Raw genomic sequence first — 21215 nt, 5'->3', positions numbered from 1 at the left:
TATGTAGAAATGAAAAGGATTGCAGACAAAGAGAGATCCCATCAGTCTAACTAAGAAAGCCCTCAGAAAAGGACAGATGACTCTTTCTCCTGTAAGAAGTAAATAATTAGCCTGCACCGACCTACAAGTAAATCCCTGAATCTGCGGATAGCATCGACTTACCAATCAAGATTTCCTCCTTAAGTAGGTAAGGTGTAAGAAAAAGGGAAGAGCGGGCAACATAAGTGCATCATTAGAGTCGAGAATTACAAGAAAAAGACAATAACCCTCTCTTTAAACCCAGAGCCAGTTCGACTTTGACTGGAACTGGACTTTGATTCTTCTGGAGATTTTTTTTTTATTGAAGCTGGAAACCGAAAATAATAAAGGTTTTTAAAATGTTTTTTTCATCAACAGACGGAAAGAGAAAGTAAATCTCCACGGATCATGGTGGAGTAATCTCATCAAATTGTGATCTCTCTTTACTTATTAAAACACTGAGAGGTTTATCAGCCTGTCGCTCCTCCTGAAGCTTCCCCCCAAACACAACGGACCAAGTCCTGAGGGAAATTAAAACAAATCTCTGTTCCTTTACCATCCGTGTTTACCACTTGGATCTGCGTACATCTGTGCGTTCTCAGGAGTGAAGCTTTTATTTAAAGAAAGAAGTTTAAAACAGAGACATTCTCCAGGTATTTTGGCAACACTGCAACGAACAGTCACTTTAATCCCTGCAAACGTGTGCTTCCTTTTCTGGTTGTTGTGCTTCCACCACAAAAGAAAGTCAACATTTCATAAAGCATGTTCACAGTAAAGGGTCATGTTTTGTTGAAATTCAGTGCACACACACCACACAAAACACAACTGATGGAATAATCTTTCCCTTTTCAGGTTGGTTTTTGGGGACGCAAAGATTATTCTGTGTAACTTTTAAAAGAAGGTGCTTTTTTCCCTTGAATAGAAACCTATAAATAACCCGTGAGCAGCCCGCGCTGTGGAGTCCTCCTGAAAGACTCAGGGATGTATCAAACACCAGCCGTGATTCAATATATGGATTAATTTATTGAATTTCAATTAAAACCCTGTGGTGTGTAATTAAAGACATTTGTCTTTGCAATTAGCATAATTTAATGATTGCTGGAGAGAAATTAAATATATTTCATGCTCCAATAAGCACGAGACAATGAGTTTAAGGACAGAGCTGTTTTCATGGGGCTCTTTGGGAAACCAACCTTAACCTTAAAGATGCTTCTTTTCTCCTTCTTTCACCTCAGAGAAACTGCAACCATGCGAAGGAAGTTTTATTATAAAAGACAAGAAAAAATCACATTTAAAAAAATCAAGATTAAAAGATTCAAATTAAATCTTGCTCCAGCCCAGTCTCCATACTGACTGAACAAACATTAAAGCTCCAGTATGGAACTTTCAGTATCTGTTGATTTTAGTGCCCTCTTGTGGACTATGTGGACTAATAAATTTAAAACTGTTGTTAAGTTTTGTTTTTATCGTTTAAGGTGGTTGGCAGAGGTCAATTTTTTTCTTTCCAGGTAGCACTTTCAAACCGTGACCCATGCTTTTATTTCATCCCGTTTGGATTTCTGTAACACACTTTATGTTTGAGTGAGTCAGACCCTGCTCTCGCATCTGCAGATGCATCACTTCTAACAGGTACTGGCTTCACTTCACTGGCCGCCGATGGCTTTCAGAGTTAATTTTAAAATTCTCAAGCTTGTTTTTTAATGTTTGAGTGGTCTTTCCCCACCTTGCCTCTCTAAGCTTCTTCACCCCATTCACCCTCTCAGTCCCTCAGGTCAGCCGACCAGCTGCTCCTGCAGGTACCAAGGTTCAGGAAGAAGCTCAGAGGGGACAGGGCTTTCTCCAAAAACGTTCTGCATTCATTTGGTCCATATGTCTGCACCTTTCCATGAAGCTTACGGATACGGACCAAACAGGGCAGTACCACTGGAAACCATGGGGGCAGTGTTGCTGTTACTACTTGATACAAAGCTTTAGTGAGAAACGAAGAAGAAATAACAATGAAGGAACTTTCACAATGGCTGTTTTCCAAACCGACTACTACACTAGCAGTACCTATTTTGGCTAAAATTTAGTATGTAGCGGGTAGTATGCGAAAACCTGCAAAATCTGCAGTATACTAAAAATCCTCGGATGTCCTACTGATCAAGGAAAATTTCTCAGGCTGTTTTCCAAACCACTACTACTCTGGTTTCCAGCCTCAAAAGGCGGAGCTACAGATAATGTTTTTGTGCTGTTATTATAAATGTACAAAACAAGCTATGGGCAGATCTCGACCTTTTTAGTTATTTTGTTAATCATATCACACAGAATAATCATTCTTGATTTCTAATCTTACTCCAATAGTTATATCATTGACTGAAAATAAATCTGAAAGGGTATTTTTACTTTTACAGCTGATGAAAAAACACTTCTCTATAACCAAGATTTACTGGTGTTTCTTCGCATCACTTCACTTCTATCTCACAGACAGTCACAGTCTAGCGTTAGCGTTGTTGTATTGTAGTTGTAATACCGACTCATTCCAGTAGATGGCGGTAATTCACAGAAACCTGCCACCCGCATAGACAAACAGCGTTAACGCCGTGCATTGTGGGAAACAGTATGCTAGATAGACTGGTCTGTTGCATTCTGAGAAAATTTCCTGGATCAGTAGGACATCCAGGGATTTTTGGTATACTGCAGATTTTGCAAGTTTTCGCATACTGACAACTACTGACTGAATGTCAGCCAAAATAGTTGACACTGCTAGCATAGTGGGCGGTTTGGAAAACAGCCAATGTCTTTAATTGCCTCCCCAACCACTGCCTGCTACAGCACTGCCTCTAATTTTGTCCTTTATGCAAGCGGAACTTTGTTAATACCTCCTCCACAGAAACTTGTTTTTGAGTTCCGTTGTCGTAAGCTTTTGACTCTGGGCTGCTTATTTTTATTCTTTGGCTTCTAACCTCAGTGAGACTTAGTTTCTGTGCCTGATCTTATTCCTCTTTATTTTTTTTAGTTGTTTTTAATATGTTTCCTTTTATGTGTCTGTTTTTCCTATCTGTTTTCAACTTTTTATTCTGTCTACCTGTATAGCACTTTGTTTACAGCTGTGGTAAAGTGCTTTATAGATAAAGTTGGTATGGTAATAATATTTTCTCTTTTCTGTTCTTGTTCCTTCATGTACAAACGTATCCTTCAATCATTTAACAGTCAGTTGCCTCAGACACAAAGACATGAAAAAGAATGATAAAGAGATAATCCAACTTATTATTTATGTTCTTGTTTGCTTTTAGAGCTCCTAAAAGGTGCATCATTCCTGATTTCTGTCCGTTTCAGAGACAGCTAAAATCTCCTCACAGTAGCTTTAAAGCTCTTGTGAGAAACATTTTGTTCTGCCTTTTTGGCTCAAAAGTACATCTTGGGTTGAAATGAGATTTAATACTGCTTGATTTTGCAACTGAGGGGTTCAAACTGACACAGACTTAGAGTGTCTGACAACATTTAAAAAATGTAATAGGCGTCTCCTGCAAAAGCTCAAGTTGTAAAGAATAAAAAACTAGATCAGGGGAATCTGTGGTCAAACATCCTTGGTCCATCATCACAGACTGATGAAATCAAACTTCACCTGTCCCTCAGGTGTCTCTTGGAACCAGGTGATCAGTGGTCAGTTTTCTGTAGCGTTACGTGCTGCGTAAACGTCAGCAAACTCTGCTTCTGACCAAGGAATATATTCTCCATTAGGGGGCGATATGGAGAAAATGTGTCAGGATTCATAATCATTTTTAGCCCTAAATATTTCTTATTCTGCACCATTCTATAACTTTACCCCAGTCTTATGTCCTTTAATGTGTTTTTTGAACTCTCACATTTTCACATCCTGATAAATCCATTCATTTAAGGACGCCAGCTGTAAGAGTTGTTGAGTTTCTGCAGAATGTACAGAGTTTCAGTTTTATACAAGCAGCCTATGCACAGTTTATATGTAGTTCAGTGAGATGGTCTTTGGTTTTGTTCCCCTGGGATTAGACATGTTACTTTTTTTAATACAGTATTTTGGTGTAACATAAATACCAAGAGATAAAACAGCAATATGTGCAGCTCAGATCTCAAAAGGGGAATAATATTTTCCCTCCACTGAGAATCATTTCCAACCCTGCCTCGTTGACTGACACTTTTCAGTTGTTCATGACCATAACGGAGAAATCAGACTGAACCAGTGGCGGCACTGTGAAGAGTCCTGGAGTGTACTTACGGTGGCCGTTGAGAGGATGGAGCGATATTTTGGAGCCGTTTTACACACTGATTTGGTTGCAGGTCTCCACTTCATGTCTGTGTGATCGAGCACCCCGTTAGTTTCCTCCACTACAGCTGCCAGGTCTCCTAATGTCCGATGCACCACAGATTTCTGCAGATGGTGTCTGTGGGGAAACACTGGATTCAGTTTTCACGACACAGAAAGTGAAACACAAATGCCGGCTTTCAGCTACGGCCAATTCCAGACTTCAGAAAAACAAGAATAAGGTTGATGCACGTCAAAGTTTACTGAGATTACTTCCTGTGGTTATTCTTTGAGCTTCAGCTGTGATACAGGAAAACAGAGACACGCTCAAAGCTCATAATACTCATACACACATACAGAGAAACTTCATGACAAGTAAGTTCATGATACCATTGTAATGGAAGTCTGTAAATGTCAATCATGTGTTGTGTCTAAGTTTCAACACAGCTGGCTGTAGCTATTTTGGCTCCAATTAATTGTTCCTGCCATATGGCTCTACTACCTGGATGTAAACAAACTTAGATTATAGATCACATCTGGTAGCAGTCTCCACTAGGTTGTCAGTAATTCAATCTAGTAAATAAAGATATAGTTGTACAAAGTACCATAGAGACCTGAATATAGGACGACCCTGATTATAAGATGATCCCCCTCTTTTCAAGACCAATCTTCAGGAAAAGACCGATAACCAAAATATGGTTAGTATTTTTTATTCAAATTCCGAGACAATCTTGAAATAATAGAGACTTCTTTCATATTTGGTCATAAATCCAGTCACTAAGATCTGTGTTTCAAATGTTATAATAATGCGCATGCTTTCATTGTGTGCCATTGTGCAGGGACGTGTCTAAACTTTCAGACTGGGGTGGCACAATGAGAGCAGTGTAGGGGTGGCCAGGATGTACACATATACAACTTATTACCATTTATCCTCTTCTAATTCACTCTTTACTTTCACAAATAAAAGTAACTATGACTGTATAAATATTATATTCAAGTGTATAATTTTAGTGTAGAAATGTATCTTACATGAATGTGCATTAGCAAGTCTAATAAATTTAAAGCCATGTTGAGACCAGATACACAGTGGCATTATATAAGTGTCAATCATGTTTGTGTTAAATAGATAATTTATTTATAAAAGTTTGGAGCTGTGATATTTTTTTACGTCCATTAAAAAAAAAAAAAAGAAGAGAAAGTTGCATTGTTAACCCAGTATTGGATACCATATTGAATCATGAGTTGGGTGTATCATTACATCCCTAGTTAACCCCCTTACTTTTCACATTATTTACAATGAAAAGGAACTTGTCTTACTCAGGTAAATACGGTATGTGTATGATTAAACAAGTATGTTACCTGTTAATTGGAATGATGGCATGTTGATGCTAACCTGTAAGGAGGAGCGAAGGCTGGTGATGCTAGCTCTGCTAGTTTTAGCTGAACCCTGCAAACAAGTTGGGCATTGTTTACCTGTTGAATCTATGACACTATGTTGTTGTTGACTCACTTTTTTGGGGATTATTTTTTGGGGGGATTTGGCAGGAATGGGAAATGATCCTGTTGTAGCAGGATGACGTCTGCACCCTGTAACATGGGACTACTGCTCTACCATTACAGCCAGACAAATGAGGAAATAAAGTTTTCTTGAATCTGCTTTGGAAGATTTCAAACACAAGCATTGTACTTTAAATGAATATGAAAGTCTTAAAATGCTCTTTGGGTTTTGAAAATATGGAACAAACCCAGAAATTGAATCAGTTAGTCTTGGTCATTGATGTAGATGTGCTTTAATTGTCTGTTTGAGAGTTTGAGATGTGAAGCATTGTATAATAAATCAACTAACTGCGTCAAAAAGGGAAAACACACACTTCTGTAGATCTTTTCTACAACGGAGCTCTTTCAGTATCTTCACAGCTTGAAAATCAGACTTTCATCCGAGTCCAAACTTTTATACCTCTAAGTTGTTTATCCGTCATACTGACTCCGCATCCATTAATCTGAGATTGGTGGTGATCAATTATTGATAAGGGTTCATTTCATCACTTTATTCACTCTTCATTAAGAACCGTGGTGCTCCCAGCTCAGCTCACCATCACCCAGTGAAGGCTGAGTGAAAAACCATCTTTCATACTATCAGACGTCTGAGATTTGTCATTATAATTGAGTCCATCGATCTGTGCAGTGAATTTGGGGCCATTTCCTGTGAAGCCGTGATAAGAGCCCAAGATCAGGAAGTCACCTCCGCCTTATCAGTCATCTGTGCCGTGTGACCGGGAACTCTGCAGACACCTCAAGCTGATAAGATAAAGGAAGGGAGGAGGGGGAGGAGAGAGGGGGGAGTGATGGGATCCTACCTGTCCTCTGTGGGTGATTGGCAGAAAGAACTGTCCGACTCTGACCTCCGATGGCGTCGTCTCCGCCGGGAGTGAGTCCGTGAACTGGAGGCGGTGACGAGGGGGGACAGAGGAGAGGAGACACAAGTTGATAAGGAGCTCCGAGAACTGTGATCAATGAATCCACAGGACTTGACAGCAACTACAAGCAGTCAATTCTTTAATTTATCAAGAGAAAATTCCAGCATCGCAAGAACAGATTTGCTGCTTCTCTTCAATCAATACGCTCTGAGCTGATTACATCTGAAGCTAACGGTCTGTGCCAGACACTCTGATTCTCTAACACATATTATCTTTATGCTATAACACTACAGACTGCATATTTAGCTCTGATGTCAGCTGACACCTTTCTGTCGTTTCTATGGTTTTTACATTACTTTGTTGCTGTTTGAGAAACTGTACAGCTGCCAGATAAAATCATGTCAACAAATGGAAAGAAACAGAAGACAGGTGATAAACGAGAAGCCAAAATCTCTAAATCACTTGATTTAGAGGCAAAACTGAAGGAAGTGTGTTAATTTAAACATCAAATATGACAAACAATCTTGTTATTGTCAGTCTTCTTCTCTTCCACCCACAGGTCATTTACTGTTTTAAAGAGGGGTATCGTCCTTTTTTTTCCTCTTTTTTTCCTTCTCTTTTTTCTGTCCCTCTGATCACCTTGTAGTACCAATACATGAATTACAGAAAAAAAAAAAAAAAAAAAAAAAGGAAAGGAAAAGAAAAGAAAATTAAAAAAAACTTTAGTCACTTTATTGGCTGCTGTCTTTTTAAAGCCCCCTGCCCAACACACCCCCTTCTCTCTGATTGGCCAGCCCTCTGGGGGCCCAATGAGGGTGGAGCTATGGATATTCCTTGGTATTCGAGGCCTGCCCCTTTAATGGGTCATGAACCAGTTGCTATTGAAACCAGCTTTGTTTACACTTCACATATCCACGAGGTCTGTGTGGCTCCGTGTGGAAGAATGACACCATTTTTGCACCTCAACCCCCCACTTGATCTTTTTTAAACAGAAAATTTCCACGCCATCCACCTCCGTAAAATTCAAACTCCCCCAGACGCAGAGACGCCAGGATGAACAGGAGCTCCCAATATGAAGAACAAAAAAATACTGGCATGCATATAATTAATCCTAACCTTGACCTGTATTTTTAAAGATGAGAAAAAAAAATCTGAAAAATGTTCCGATTCTTGCAGGTATGGTTGTTAGGTTCCTCTTTTTGTCTATTTTTTTTTCTATTATGAGATTGTTCATGGCGCATTTGCTTCTGACTGAAGTCACTTGCTTTTAGGACCCAATGTACTCAGTCATAACCATAGACTGTACATAAAGTGTACAGCGTGGCACTGCCATTTACCATTGTACAGAGTAGAATAGAATTTTATTTGTCATTGCAACAAGTGCAACCAACTTGCAAAATATTTTAATTTTAAATACTGTAATTTTATACAGTTTTTAAGCCAAAATACCCCCGCCACTGTAGCAATTGTGCAGCCAGAGTCTGTGCAGTAGAGACTGTGAGGGATTCTGGGAGAATCTGAGTGAAGCTGGGTGACAAAAATAATGTTTTTTTTCTATCGAGAGTCTAATCACTTCTTGACTCTACCTCCCGACATGTTTTACAATCCCCGAAAAAAATAAACAACATAAGAACAGCAGCTGTCAATTATTATTAAACGTGACGTAAAAACTCTTTTTCAACCTCTTTTAACAAATGAAAATGAAACTTTTCAGAAAAAAGAAGACTTGAATACAAGGCAGCCAAATGATATCTTCAAAACACCACCACAATCGGACGTGGTGTATTAATTTTTTAAAGTTTGACAACAGCCCATCTGGAATGGCTGGGGAGATGGATTTTTTTGACCTTTACTGCAGTCAGACACCAGGGAGAGCAGTTTTTGTGGCGACCTCACTTTGAGCTGAGCAACATGACATCCATTACTACATCCATGTTTTATCCAGTCTGTGGTGATGACCTCATTATTTTAACAAGTGTCATGGAGATCTTGAGAAGATCTTATCCTGTTTTATCGAATAGATGTTTTTCAGCAGTTTAGACTAAAGGATTTCTACAACATAGAGGTCGGAAAATCTGCACAGGTCTGGTCTGAGCATCCAGCTTTGTTGATATAAAGGTCTACAACAACAAAATTAAGACTTATGATTATATACTGACCTCTACATTTCCTCAATGAATCAATCTTTGCTTAGATTATTGAAAAATTCTAACTGATGGTTGGTTGTAGCCCTGTAGAGCTTGTTCTCTAAGCTGCAATGCTCGATATTTAAATCATACTTTTTCATGAAATATAATTTGAAGGATGTAGTTTTTCTCTCCAAGCGTTTTATCACCGCCTTTGATGAATATATATCACGTTTCAAAAAATCATTGTGCGAGTCAGAGCGAGGGAGACCGTAAAGGAAGAAGGAAAAAGCTGGGGGACAACAAAGAACAAAAAAAAAGAGGGGGGAAAGGATCGTTGTAGTGAGCCGGAAAGCTGTGGTTTCTGTGGAAGTAAGCAGCGACTGAACTCAGCTCTGTGCTTACAAACAACGGCTCGCTCATCCAAAGTCGAATTATAAAATGTTGAAAGATCACAGCATGAAATTGGTTTCTCTTAGCCTCTTTCACCCCTTTTTTTCGCCTCTCTTTTGTGGCTCAGGCTTTCAATCTGTTTCCCTCTTTACGAGGCTTTTTTCACGCTCTGCTCGGATAAATAAAAAGCTGCACGTTTCTGCATGCACCCATCGTGCCCTTACATGAGAAGCTTCTGGAGGGCACTTTCTGTCCTCCATGGCTATGGGCGGCTGGGCTTACCATAAGGGCGAAGGAGGAGGAGGAGGAGGAGGAGGAAGTGTAGGAGGCGGATGGAGGGGTTGAAAAAGTTGTGTCGTTTTTGAAAGTACATGATTCTGATGCAACAAGCACAGACTGACCTTTTCTTGTGCTTGCGCTCATCCTTCCTCTTATGTTTTAAACTTGAAGAGCTGGTGGGATGAAAGAGAATAGAACGATGAGTGAGCAGAGTAAAGTCTGCACAGAGTCTGCTTTTTACTGATACATAAAGGCCACTGGCTTTTAAGTTGAAAATCCAGCAATCTGAAGGAAAGCAGAAGCTTAACATTACAATGAGAATGCATCCAGCTGAGGGCTTTGTGCCTTTAAAGTCTGCTCTGTTATTAAACACTTTCACCTTTGGATTTGTCATCCATGAGGAATGCTTAGATCACACACACATTCATGCACAAGTCATCCACATACCTGTGTTTGGATTTCTTTGAGGTATACCTGCGATAGAGGAGAAAAATCCAGACTTTAGCGACTTCAAATTAAACTTCATGAAATTTGTCCGGAGCAGGAAATCAGCAGGAAATACCTATGCCGCTTGCTTCTCTTGGAACTCTTCTTCTTCTTCTTTTTCTTCTTTCTCAGAGGCGACAGGCTGTGGGAGTGACACCTGAAACCAGAGGGAAAAAGAAACATGAGCTCCTGAAACCAACCTCTCAGTTTATCCATTTCAGGGAAAACAACAACACCTCAATTCAAAGACCAACCTCTTCCTCTTCCTCCTCCTTTCCGACTTTCTCTTCTTCTTCTTCCCTTTGGGCCGAGGGGAGAGATCCTCATCAAAGGACGGGCTGCAGACAGAGACAGAGCAGAGGGAACGCTTAGGTTTGTATTCACTCCAGTGATGAGATATGAGATGAGAAATCTCAGCTGCAACAACTTGGCAGGATGAGATGTATGAGGTTCAGAGTGAGTCACAGCGACTGTCTGCATTTTTGGAATGAGTCTGCAAGGTGTTTTTTTTTTTACACTCAGCTATGATAAATATAGCTGAAATGCTAACATCAATGACTCATAAAGCTAAATATAGGATGACATATTTTTCTGGTAAATAAATAAAAGTGCTATGAAAGATATGACAAGCTGCAAAAAGTCTTTTAACTTCCACTGTGGCTGTGCATCTGTTGTGTTGTAGCTTTAGCATTTGTGATGTAGGTTTTGCACTTGTATTGTAGCTTTTGAATTCTGGTTCTGGTTGTGATTTTGCTTTTGCATTTGTGATTCTGCTCTTGCATTTGTGTTGAAGCTTTTGTATTCCAGTTGTTGCTTTTGCATTTGTGTTGTAGGTTTTGCATTTGTGGTTTCACTCATGAATTTGTGTTTTTGCACTTGCATCTGTGTTTTTGCACTTGCATCTGTGTTTTTGCTCTTGCATTTGTGTTGTAGCTTTTGCAATCCTGTTCTAGCTTTTGCATTCCAGTTGTGGCTTTTGCATTTGTGTTGTTGCTTTTGCATTTGTGTTTTTGCTCTATCGTTTGTGTTGTAGCTTTTGCATGATAGTTGAAGCTTTTGCATTTGTGTTGTAGCTTTTGCATCCCAGTTGTAGCTTTTAAATTTGGGTTGTAGCTTTTGCAATTGATTTGTAGCTTTTGCTTTTGTGTTGTAGCTTTTACAACTTGTAGCTTTTGCATTATTGTGTTGTTGCTTTTGCATTGGTGCTGTAACTGTTGCATTCCTGTTGTAGCTATTGCGTTTGTGGTGTAGCTTTTGCATTTGTGTTTTTGCTTTCTCATTTGTGTTGTAAGTTTTGCTCTTGTATTGTAGCTTTAGAATTCTGGATGTAGCTTTTGCATTTGTGATTTTGCTCTTGCACTTGTGTTGAAGCTTTTGTATACCAGTTGCAGCTTTTGCATTTGTGTTGTAGGTTTTGCATTTGTGGTTTCACTCATGAATTTGTGTTTTTGCTCTTGATTTTGTGTTGTAGCTTTTGCAATCCTGTTCTAGCTTTTGCATTCCAGTTGTGGCTTTTGCATTTGTGTTGTTGCTTTTGCATTTGTGTTTTTGCTCTATAGTTTGTATTGTAGCTTTTGCATGCTAGTTGAAGCTTTTGCATTTGTGTTGTAGCTTTTGCATCCTAGTTGTAGCTTTTGAATTTGTGTTGTAGCTTTTGCATTTCATTTGTAGCTTTTGCTTTTGTGTTGTAGCTTTTACAACTTGTAGTTTTAGCATTTGTGTTGTTGCTTTTGCATTGGTGCTGTAACTGTTGCATTCCTGTTGTAGCTATTGCGTTTGTGGTGTAGCTTTTGCATTTGTGTTGTAGCTTTTGCATTTTGTTGTAGCCTTCGATATGTGTTGTAGCTTTTGCATTTGCGATTTAGCTTTTGCCACTTGTACCTTTTGCATTTTTGTGTTGTTGCTTTTGCATTGGTGCTGTAACTATTGCATTCCTGTTGTAGCTATTGCGTTTGTGGTGTAGCTTTTGCATTTGTGTTGTAGCTTTTGCATTTGTGTTGTAGCTTTTGCATTTTGTTGTAGCCTTCGATTTGTGTTGTAGCTTTTGCATTTGCTTTTTAGCTTTTGCCACTTGTTGCTTTTGCATTTTTGTGTTGTTGCTTTTGCATTGGTGATGTAACTGTTGCATTCCTGTTGTAGCTTTGCACTTGTGTTGTTGCTTTTGCATTTGAGTTTTTGCTCATACATTTGTATTGCAAATTGTCTGGCACTTACAAGCCACTGTAGTTCAAGGAATCAAGCAGACAATTTCTGATTTGCATCAAGCACTGTCTGAATCAGAACGTTCTGTTAGTGATGATTTTTGAGATCCTAGATTGCAGCATTTTTCCACTACAGTGGAAGTGAAGCAGATTAATAGGCAGTATGTGGAAAAACTGAATAAAAGAGATTTGGTCTAAAGTCTCAAGCACAGCATGAATTTACAAACTCTTTTCCACAGGGAGCTGAAAACCATGACCCTTTTGCTTTGTTCATTTTTAATGCTCTATACAGTTGACTAGAGATGAAGCTCAGGAAAGTTACACACTGTCTCTTTCCTCATCTGGAACAGGTGTTAGATGTATACATTTCCTTTGTGCATTCATACCAAGTGTGAAACTCCCTCTGTGAATTAATAAAAGTATTATTTGCATAAAAATAGCCATCCAATAACAGAGTCGTTGACGCATCACCGGATTCACATATCTGCACATAAAGCATCCGGACTGATCCTGACACACATAAGCAAGATTATCTGTGAGCCAAATGTCCCATATGAGATGATCCCATCACAACAGGATGATGAAATCCAATCCAGACGGGCACCAAACACAAAGCAGATCTCGTGCCAGAGAACTACAGTGGAGTAAAGAGCGAGACGACATGTCCTCACTCACAGGGAGACACCCTGTCCAATTCAAGAGACTCTCACTGATTTTAGAGTCTGTGTTCTGCGTGCAGATTGGCTGCTCAGCCAGGGACAGACAATTATTTTCAGTCCTTTTTCCCTCATGATGAGTTGATTTTTTTTTCTGGGGATAAGTGAAAACCGGGGTAGTTGGAGGTTTGTCTCCCAACTACGTCCCCTTTCTACAGGTCCTCCTCCACTCTCTGCTTCCCATATTCCTGTCACTCTTCAGCTGTCCTTTCAATAAAGCAAAAATCCCCCAAAATAATAATACTTATTTACATTTCAATACAAGTAACAAAGTTCTTCATTTTAAAAATAAAGTAAAAATAGGTAAAAAATGAACAGCAGACTGTAAAAAAATAAAAATAAAAACAAATAAAAACAAATAAAATAAATCAATAGAAGCAAAACCAATAAAATCCAGATAAAATATGACAAATGTGAGATAAAAATTACCTAAAATAGAAGAATTTTGACTATAGTCTTCCAAATAAAGTGAGAACAAATCAACTGAAGTCATAAAAAAGTCATAATCATAAAGTAAAATGGAAAAGGTAGACAGGTGGATCACAGGAGAGATTGGTTATAAAAGAGTGTTTCAAGAAAAGAATTAAATGAGCAGATAGATTTAGCCACCCTAATCCCCTCTGGGAGGAAGGACCTGAAGGCAAAAGCCCGTCACCTTTTTATTTTACTCTGGATTTAGGACTCACCAGGAAAGCAGCTTTTAGTAACCTCCAGGCCTGTGACGGCACACGGGGAGTTAAGAGGCCAGAAATAAATCGGGGCCAAACTCTTCCGGCTGTTAAAGTGAGAGCTAAAGTTTTCAAATCAACTCTAAAACTAACAGGCAGCCTGTGCAGAGATGAAAGGAGAGATGCTCTGGTTTTCTGCTACCTGTTAAGATCCTGGAGGCTCCGTTTTGGATTAATTGTAAAGATGAGAGAGACTCTTCGCTGCAGATGGAGGAGAGGGTGTTGCAAAAAATCTGGTTCTGAAAAATTGGATCCTACACTCCCCACATGAAAGGGAGGATCTTTTTTTAGGCTGTACCTGCCTGGGAAATGCCTCCATCATTTAAACTTCCTTACTCAGGGTTTTAACACTGGTTCTGTGAATTAAATGTTTTGCTCAAACTAGGATTACTGAAGTGACATCACAGGGGTAGTTTGCTCAGACATACCAAAGCTCTGCCAGAAAAAAATAATCACAAAACAGAGGGGTCTAAAACCACTCCACATGGCTTTCTTGCTAAAAACAGGGTTAGAGTTAGAGCCACAAAATTTTTTATTTTAAGCTTGATCAAGTTGGATTGATAAAAAAAAAAAGAAAAGAAACGTGGTGGTGAATTAAGATTATGCAGACATCCGTGACCAGACAGATTACATAAAATGACAGGATGAACAGATCCTCATCCTTTACTTTAGGGGTGGGAGAAAAAATTAAAATCCCATATATCTGGATTTTTTGTTTGAAAATATCAAAATTGGGATTCTTTAAAAAAAAAACCTTTTTTTTTTTTTTTCAAATTCATATTCTTCATTTCGGTCTTTTTGAATAAACTGGATTGGAAAAAAGTTACCACTTTTCTCCAGCAGAGGGTGAAATGTTTCTCTCTGACTCGCGTGATGTGCAATTTATGGGAAAATATGGCTCCTGATATAGTCCGTAGACATTTAACTTTTTCACATGGTCTGGTGCTAAAAGAGTAAACTAAAAATCGCAAAAATCGTAAATATCGTAAATATTGAAGAATCGTAATTTAAATTTAATCAGCACCTAATGTTAATGGTTTGGGGGCATTTATAACCTCCAACGACACTGTGATAGGGTTGAACTACAACTGTATGCCGATGACACTTTTCTGTCTCTTTCATGTAAAACAGCTGAGTTAGCAGTAATGAAGTTATCAGCTACTGTGGAAGGATCGCAGCATGGCTTGACCAGTCAAGAGTAAAATTGTAGGTTAAAACATCTTGACGTAGCTAGGGATACATCCATCCAATCCTTGGTATCAGGTGTTGGGTATCTGTGTATCCGTGCCCTTCAAAGCTGGATCTGGGAAGGGAACAATCCGTGGTGCCAACCAAGCAACCTGCTCTATACCTTTTTTTTTTTTTTTTTACAGGCGCTCTTGGCCACTTGATTTGGAAATGTTACCTTTGATGCACTGTCTTTGTTTTATGCTGCATTACCAGTCTACGGGGTAAAAAAGTTTACAATTGAACAGCAATTTCTGTACACTCTGAAGCAGTGGCCTTTTCTCCCGGAGGCCAAGGGAAGCCATGCTTTCTCTCTTTTTTTTCAGAGTGCAGCTGTGATTTAATGAAAATACTCATTTTAATAGTTTTGATAATTCTTTTGTGTTTCGTCACTGACATCTTTTCCTTATTTCTCTCCTCTACTTATTGAGCATTTTCCTAAATGTTATGTGGTGAATGAGTGAAAATACGATATTGCACACTGTTGTCCGCAAGGAGGCCAAGCTAAGTTGGCGACCCTTGGTGGAAAAAAAAACAAGACAGATTAACCAATCAGATGAAGCTGCGGTCATGACACTGCTCACCTGTGATTGGCCAAGACTGTGTCAAGGGAAGCCACCCCGTCTTTGGCCTCAAACCAATCAAATCACAGTATCCTCATCATCATCAACCCACTGAATGAAATCAGGGGGATTAGCACGTTAGCAGTGTGCATGAAGCAGCCCGTTGTGCATTTGAGAGGGAGGTTGAGGAAATTAACAAGATGTTTCAGCTAAGTCGAGAGGACAATGCACGTGTGTGAATGAGTGACTGAGGGTGGGAGAGTGAAAGGGCGTGTGTCGGTGTTCAAAGTGTCGGTTACAAGCGTGCGCAAGTAAAATGAGCACTCTCTGGGCATTCCACTGATGAAATAGGGATATATAAGCTGCAACATAGCCTTTTATATACTCCACTCCCTAAAAAAAACATAGATTAGAGGCTTTGTCTCACTTGGCTTCTTCAAAAAAAATCCCCATGCCACGCCACTGCTCTGAAGCATTATTTTGCTGGTGAACATTGAAATATTTTAGTTTAAATAAATGTTAACTTCAGTCATTCCATTCACTCATTTTTTGCCTTAACCCAAAACATTACCAGCCGTATCCCACGGCCTGCAGATTATTATCTAACATTGGTATCAGTTCAGTATCAGTCAATACCCAAAGTGCAGGTATCGGTATCAGTATCAGAAGCAGGAAAGTTGGATTGATGCATCCCTGGGCATGGCTCTAGAGTCAAATGTAATTTCAGGGAACATGTTAAAAAAAAGTTTAAAAGAAAAGTCAAATACAATTCAGCAAACTTGAGGCGTATGAAAAACTGTCTTTCATTCCAAGCAGCCAAGACTTTAATACATGCTTTGATCTATCCCTTATCCCCATATATCATACTGTATCACATCCTGGGCTCAAACTGGGGAGAAGGTGGCGGTAGCTCTGTCCACAGGGACTTGCCTTGGCAATCAGTCGCTGGTTCAACTCCCAGTAAGGAACAAGATGAGAAATTAGGCTGGTAGCTGGAGAGGTGTCAGAGTAATTTCCTGAGCACTGTTGAGGTGCTAACAGCAAAGCTCCCACAGTCTGTTCTCAGTCAGTGCATGTTTCTGTGCAAAGTGCATGTGTGTGTGTGTGAGTGGGAAAAACTGAATTTCCTCCATGGTTTCCTCGATCATAACACCTCTGCAGTTTCTGAATAAACAAACTTTCAGAGGCCAGATAATTTGATGATTCTAGATTGTTTTCAGGTTTGTGTCCAACTTTTAAGATTCATAATGATTTGGCCCCATTAAATCCTGGAGAATATCTTCAGAGACTGCGCTGTACGTTTCATCATTCTACCTTTGGGCACTCAGCTTTCTCAAGTTGGTGGAACGCCTTACCAGATGATATGAAATCTGTGAATCTCTAAGTAGCTTTAACAAGACATTCGCTACAAATGTGTGAACGCAAATTGTTTCACCTCGACCTTATCCTGAAGTGTTAATCTGACAAGAATGAGCTGATGTGTAAACACAGGAGGAAGAAGTCGGATCAATTAACTAGGAGCAAGTTGGCGGAGGTGATGGCTTTTTTCTTTCCCAGTCATTAATTCATTCATAGTTAATAAAGAATAACTCACAGAATTGGTGTAAAACTGTCCACACAGTGTCAGGCTCTGCTTCACCTGCCATCTTTGTTTTCTTGTGACTACAGCATATTTTTTATCCTACATCCTGCCCCGTACGACCCTCCGGTTTTATTTTCCATTTTTTACCAGGACTGCTCCTTTAAAGCGTAAATCCCTCATTATACTCAGGAGGAACTTGTTGGGTCCCATCAGTTGACCAGCCTGATTGCGGTCCAGAGGTCCACTTCATTTGCTCTCTGGAAATGAGTGATGTGGGAAAGGAGATGAAGTCCTTTGAAGTGCCACAGGCTCAGAGAAAGAGCCTTTCAAGTACTGACTGACTGAAAATTATCAGAGGCGAAGAGGAGGATGTGAGCGGGCATGTCGGGTGATACGGAGGAGAGGAAAGATGCTTTAAACTTCTGGAAAGAGTGTCTTGTGTTATTAACTTGTTAAATTAACATAATTGATAATAAGGTGGCCAATGAGAGATCTCACTGAAGATATAAGGTGTCACTTGTATCGAACAAACATTGCCTGTGAAACCCCACTGCCTGCTCTGTTGACATGGAAGGCATATTTGTCCAATTTGTGTCACTATCAGTTGTCAGATCTTAGGCTTTATTACGACCATCAAAGCAGTGTGTCATCTGTAAAATGTCAAACAAACCTCCTTTAATGTTGATTTTGATCCCGTGTCAAACCTCCAGGGTTCAAGGCGTTCAAGAGAGACATGATTGAGGTTTGAAACTTCCAAACATATTCCCCAGAGGAGCAAGAAATGTTTTATCTTAAAGCTTAAGTTCCCAGCACAGCAACAACCAACAACCTTGGAACTCATTGCAGCTTCTGACTCCAGCAACCACAGCATCCTCCACCATCCTGGAACCCCTCATCAGTATCACTGAGCAAAGTTGTTGGGGTGCATGGTGTGGAATGAGTCAGATACACTGAGACTGTAACGTTTATTGAGCTTCGAAGGTGGCAGCTCTCTCTCAGACCTTTGATATCACAAACTAACACTGAGCTCAGAATAAGCCATATAACTGTAAGTTTACAGTACTTAAAATTAAGTTTTACACTTTCACAGCTTTTAAACTCTCTTAAAACAAGGTCTTGGCATTAAAAGACATAAGAGAAAACTCTAAGGTAGCTAAATAGCAGACCATACCTGGGGCGCTAGCACACTGCTAGAAAGTTAGCATAAATCACAAATACATATGAAACCTTGCAAACTCCTAAAACTACACAGTCAACTTAAAAAAAAGATCTGTCAACATCAACAGTACATTCTTTAAAAATCTTAACTACGAGGTGGAGATCGATCTATGGTACGTAACTTTTAAATCACAAACGAACACTGAGCCAAAACAGAAAAGAGGAGTAGCAATAGTCTGTAAAGCCTGAGGTAGACAGTACAACAGTGCCACCTTCTTGCCTATTTGGGCAACTGCCTTACAGTTATACCCCTCAAACAGACTACGATTCATCCACATTAACAACTCCTCCGCTGTCATACGGCATCCCCCAGGGTTCGGTTTTTGGTCCTCTCCTTTTCATTCCCTAAATGCATCCCCTTGGTCACATTATACTCACCTGTGGTTTTAATTATCTCGGCCAAGGAGGTAATTTTTTTGTGAGAGTTTGTCTGTGAACACAACTCAAAAAGTAACAAACTCATCTTGAAGACATTTTAAAGGATTCTTTATCATTGTGAGATAGGGTCGTTTTCACCATATTTGTATATAACTCCACCATAAATGGTCGGATTGCTTTGCAAAACAATACAAGACAAGGTCACCATAATTTCTGACAGATGTTCAAGTACGATGCAGATCCTGGCAATATTCTGGAAACTAAGATCTGGAATATGAAACATGCACTGGGTCATCATAATTTTCAACACTGCCAGGTAACAGATTTTTGTAAAAACCTGCAACTAACACCAAATTGCTGCAGACAGTCTGCTGAAAGGGAGTATAACATTAAAGTAGGACTGAAGTGTTGGTGACAATCACAAAATGCTTGGCGGAGGTCTGTTATGCTGATGATATCCAAGTTTATATCGTCACCAAATCCATCACTTCTTCAACCCTCTCTGAAATTAACACAGAGATGCAAGAAAAGTTCCTTCAGATAAACTGCAATAAATCAGACATCTAAATCATCGTTCCAAACACTCGCTAAAACCACTGAAATATCTTTACTCACTATTGATAACACCACTGTCACTTCATCGATGTGATACTGGACACCACACCCCAAAAACATAGCACGTCTCAGCCCACTGCTCCCTCTCTCTGCAGTTAAAACTCTGAACATGCCTTAATTTCATCCAGTATCTATGACTGCAATCATGTCCTTTATGGTTCGTCATCAATTAACTCCAGTTTATCCTAAAAAAAACTTTTTTGATTTACCTTTGTTTGTTTTTAGTGTTGCTATGCTAACAGGTTAGCATGATCAGAAGTGATCCAGACACCATCAAACTGCTCTCCATCCTGATGTATGTGACCGCAGAGCTCAGGAGACGATGTGCCTGTTCCATCGGATGCAGAGGACTGTCTGGCTGTAATAAATGACCCTGCTTGGTGAAGTCGGCAGTTTGGGAGCATTAGGAACTGAAATGCATTAAGGCTGATTAGACAGACCCAGCCCAAGTACCCTCTCCTGGTAATGAGAGCGCTTTGTCACTCATTAACACCTCCACCAGTCTGGCCTCGTAAGGAGGGAGCACGAGGCGAGCATTTGCATTTTTTCCTGCCAGCAGAAACGGTTTCCTTTGATGAGGTGGAGAGAATGAAAGGCAGAATGAGAGAGCAAGTCAATTGCTGGCTACACTGGGGCTGGTGATTGTGCGAAACAATGGTGTATGGAAAAGGGATTTGGGGACATTTGATGAGAAAACGCTCGACGCTGAATCCAGCGAGGAGCGTGTTGCTCTTTTCTCCCGCCATGAACGTGCGTGAATACCATTAACGCTTACATGTGAGGGGTCTTGGTGAACATCAAGGGCCAGGCTTTGTGTTTGGAGCACTTGTGATTCTGCCTGCTCCCTGTGAGCTGTTTTCACTGCTTCAGTGATTTCATCTGAAACCGTTTGGTGGCATCTGTGTTTTAAAAACTCTCTGTAATGAACACACTTGTTTCTAGAAAGCAAAGCCTTATGGGTCTATGTTATAATCAACATTGGATGCTCTGCTAAATTGGGCTGCTGCCAGCCAATTAGCAAGATAACAATCCAAAGAAAACTGTTTCTCTCGACAGAGGGGGCTTTCTCAGGCAGCGCCGTGCCGTGCTTTGAAAATGCGTCAAAGAATGAGCCTCATTAGCCAATTCTCACTAAATGGAAAATTAGTAAACAAAACTGTATTTTCCATGAATTCTTTCTTTTCTTGGTCACTTTGGGATTGTAACTTTTCTGTACTTGTAAACATTAACTTACAGCAGCTAACCCTTGTGTCTGATGCCTCTGTGGAGCTGCAGAAGCTCAATCACGGCCTGATGTAGCTGCTGTTGCTCGTCCTGCCAGGTGACCTTCTGATCAAAGTGATAAACAGCCTCCTTGTGGTGATAATTACTCTAGACTATCAGATCCTAAGGTATAAGGTTACAAACCCACAGACACAGGTGGCAGGGTTGCTGAGAGACTTTGTCTTTCTGGCAACAGTTTGGAGTAAAGTTAGAATCGGGCTGTTTCTGTTCATGCTGTTTTTCTGCAGTTGTAACACCTATTGTCACATCTCTATCACCAACCAATCAAAATCTAGAAAAGCAGGACTTATAGTTTATAGTTGATCTTTATTTCATTCATGTTGTTATATAAAAAGGTATATTCATACAATATAAATATAAAGGAAAAAAGAACTGAAATGAATGAAAAGGAGCAGAAAAAAGAAAAATATTATTGTATCTCTCACAAAATGTTAACTAAACACTTGCATAGGAATAGGTACCTTTCACATTTGAAACGATTTGGTACTGATGCCTGGTACTTTTTGTGTTTATGTGGTAAAAAATATCAATTTGTTTAATTATACAATGTAAAAAAAATTCAATTTAACATATTTATTCTTCAATACATAACCTTGCAATGTTGTGTTCATGTCCAGCATGGAAAATCACCTACTTTCCCCACCATTCACAATCACAATGATGCATTTAGGTACCTAAACGTAGTACCTTTTGGTTTAACGCAAGCGGCAACCTTCAGTCTAA

General features: G+C 39.6%; 1 protein-coding gene across 1 annotated transcript in view; it reads right to left on the bottom strand.

Annotated features, from left to right (window-relative positions):
• Positions 1 to 21215, bottom strand: part of srrm4 (serine/arginine repetitive matrix 4) — a 101471-nt gene that overhangs the window by 10760 nt on the left and 69496 nt on the right. Inside the window, exons 3-8 of the mRNA XM_074669635.1 lie at positions 10235 to 10318; positions 10057 to 10137; positions 9942 to 9968; positions 9617 to 9667; positions 6637 to 6720; positions 4253 to 4418 (exon numbers count right to left, since the gene is read on the bottom strand). Coding sequence (XP_074525736.1) covers positions 4253 to 4418; positions 6637 to 6720; positions 9617 to 9667; positions 9942 to 9968; positions 10057 to 10137; positions 10235 to 10318 — 493 coding nt within the window. The remainder of the gene's footprint in view (positions 1 to 4252; positions 4419 to 6636; positions 6721 to 9616; positions 9668 to 9941; positions 9969 to 10056; positions 10138 to 10234; positions 10319 to 21215) is intronic.

The sequence above is a fragment of the Halichoeres trimaculatus genome, unplaced genomic scaffold (assembly GCF_033239565.1).
Source record: "Halichoeres trimaculatus isolate MK-OKI-2021-1 unplaced genomic scaffold, fHalTri1.1 fHalTri1_scaffold_5, whole genome shotgun sequence".
Lineage (NCBI taxonomy): Eukaryota > Metazoa > Chordata > Actinopteri > Labriformes > Labridae > Halichoeres > Halichoeres trimaculatus.
This window is presented reverse-complemented; position numbering and strand designations above follow the sequence as displayed.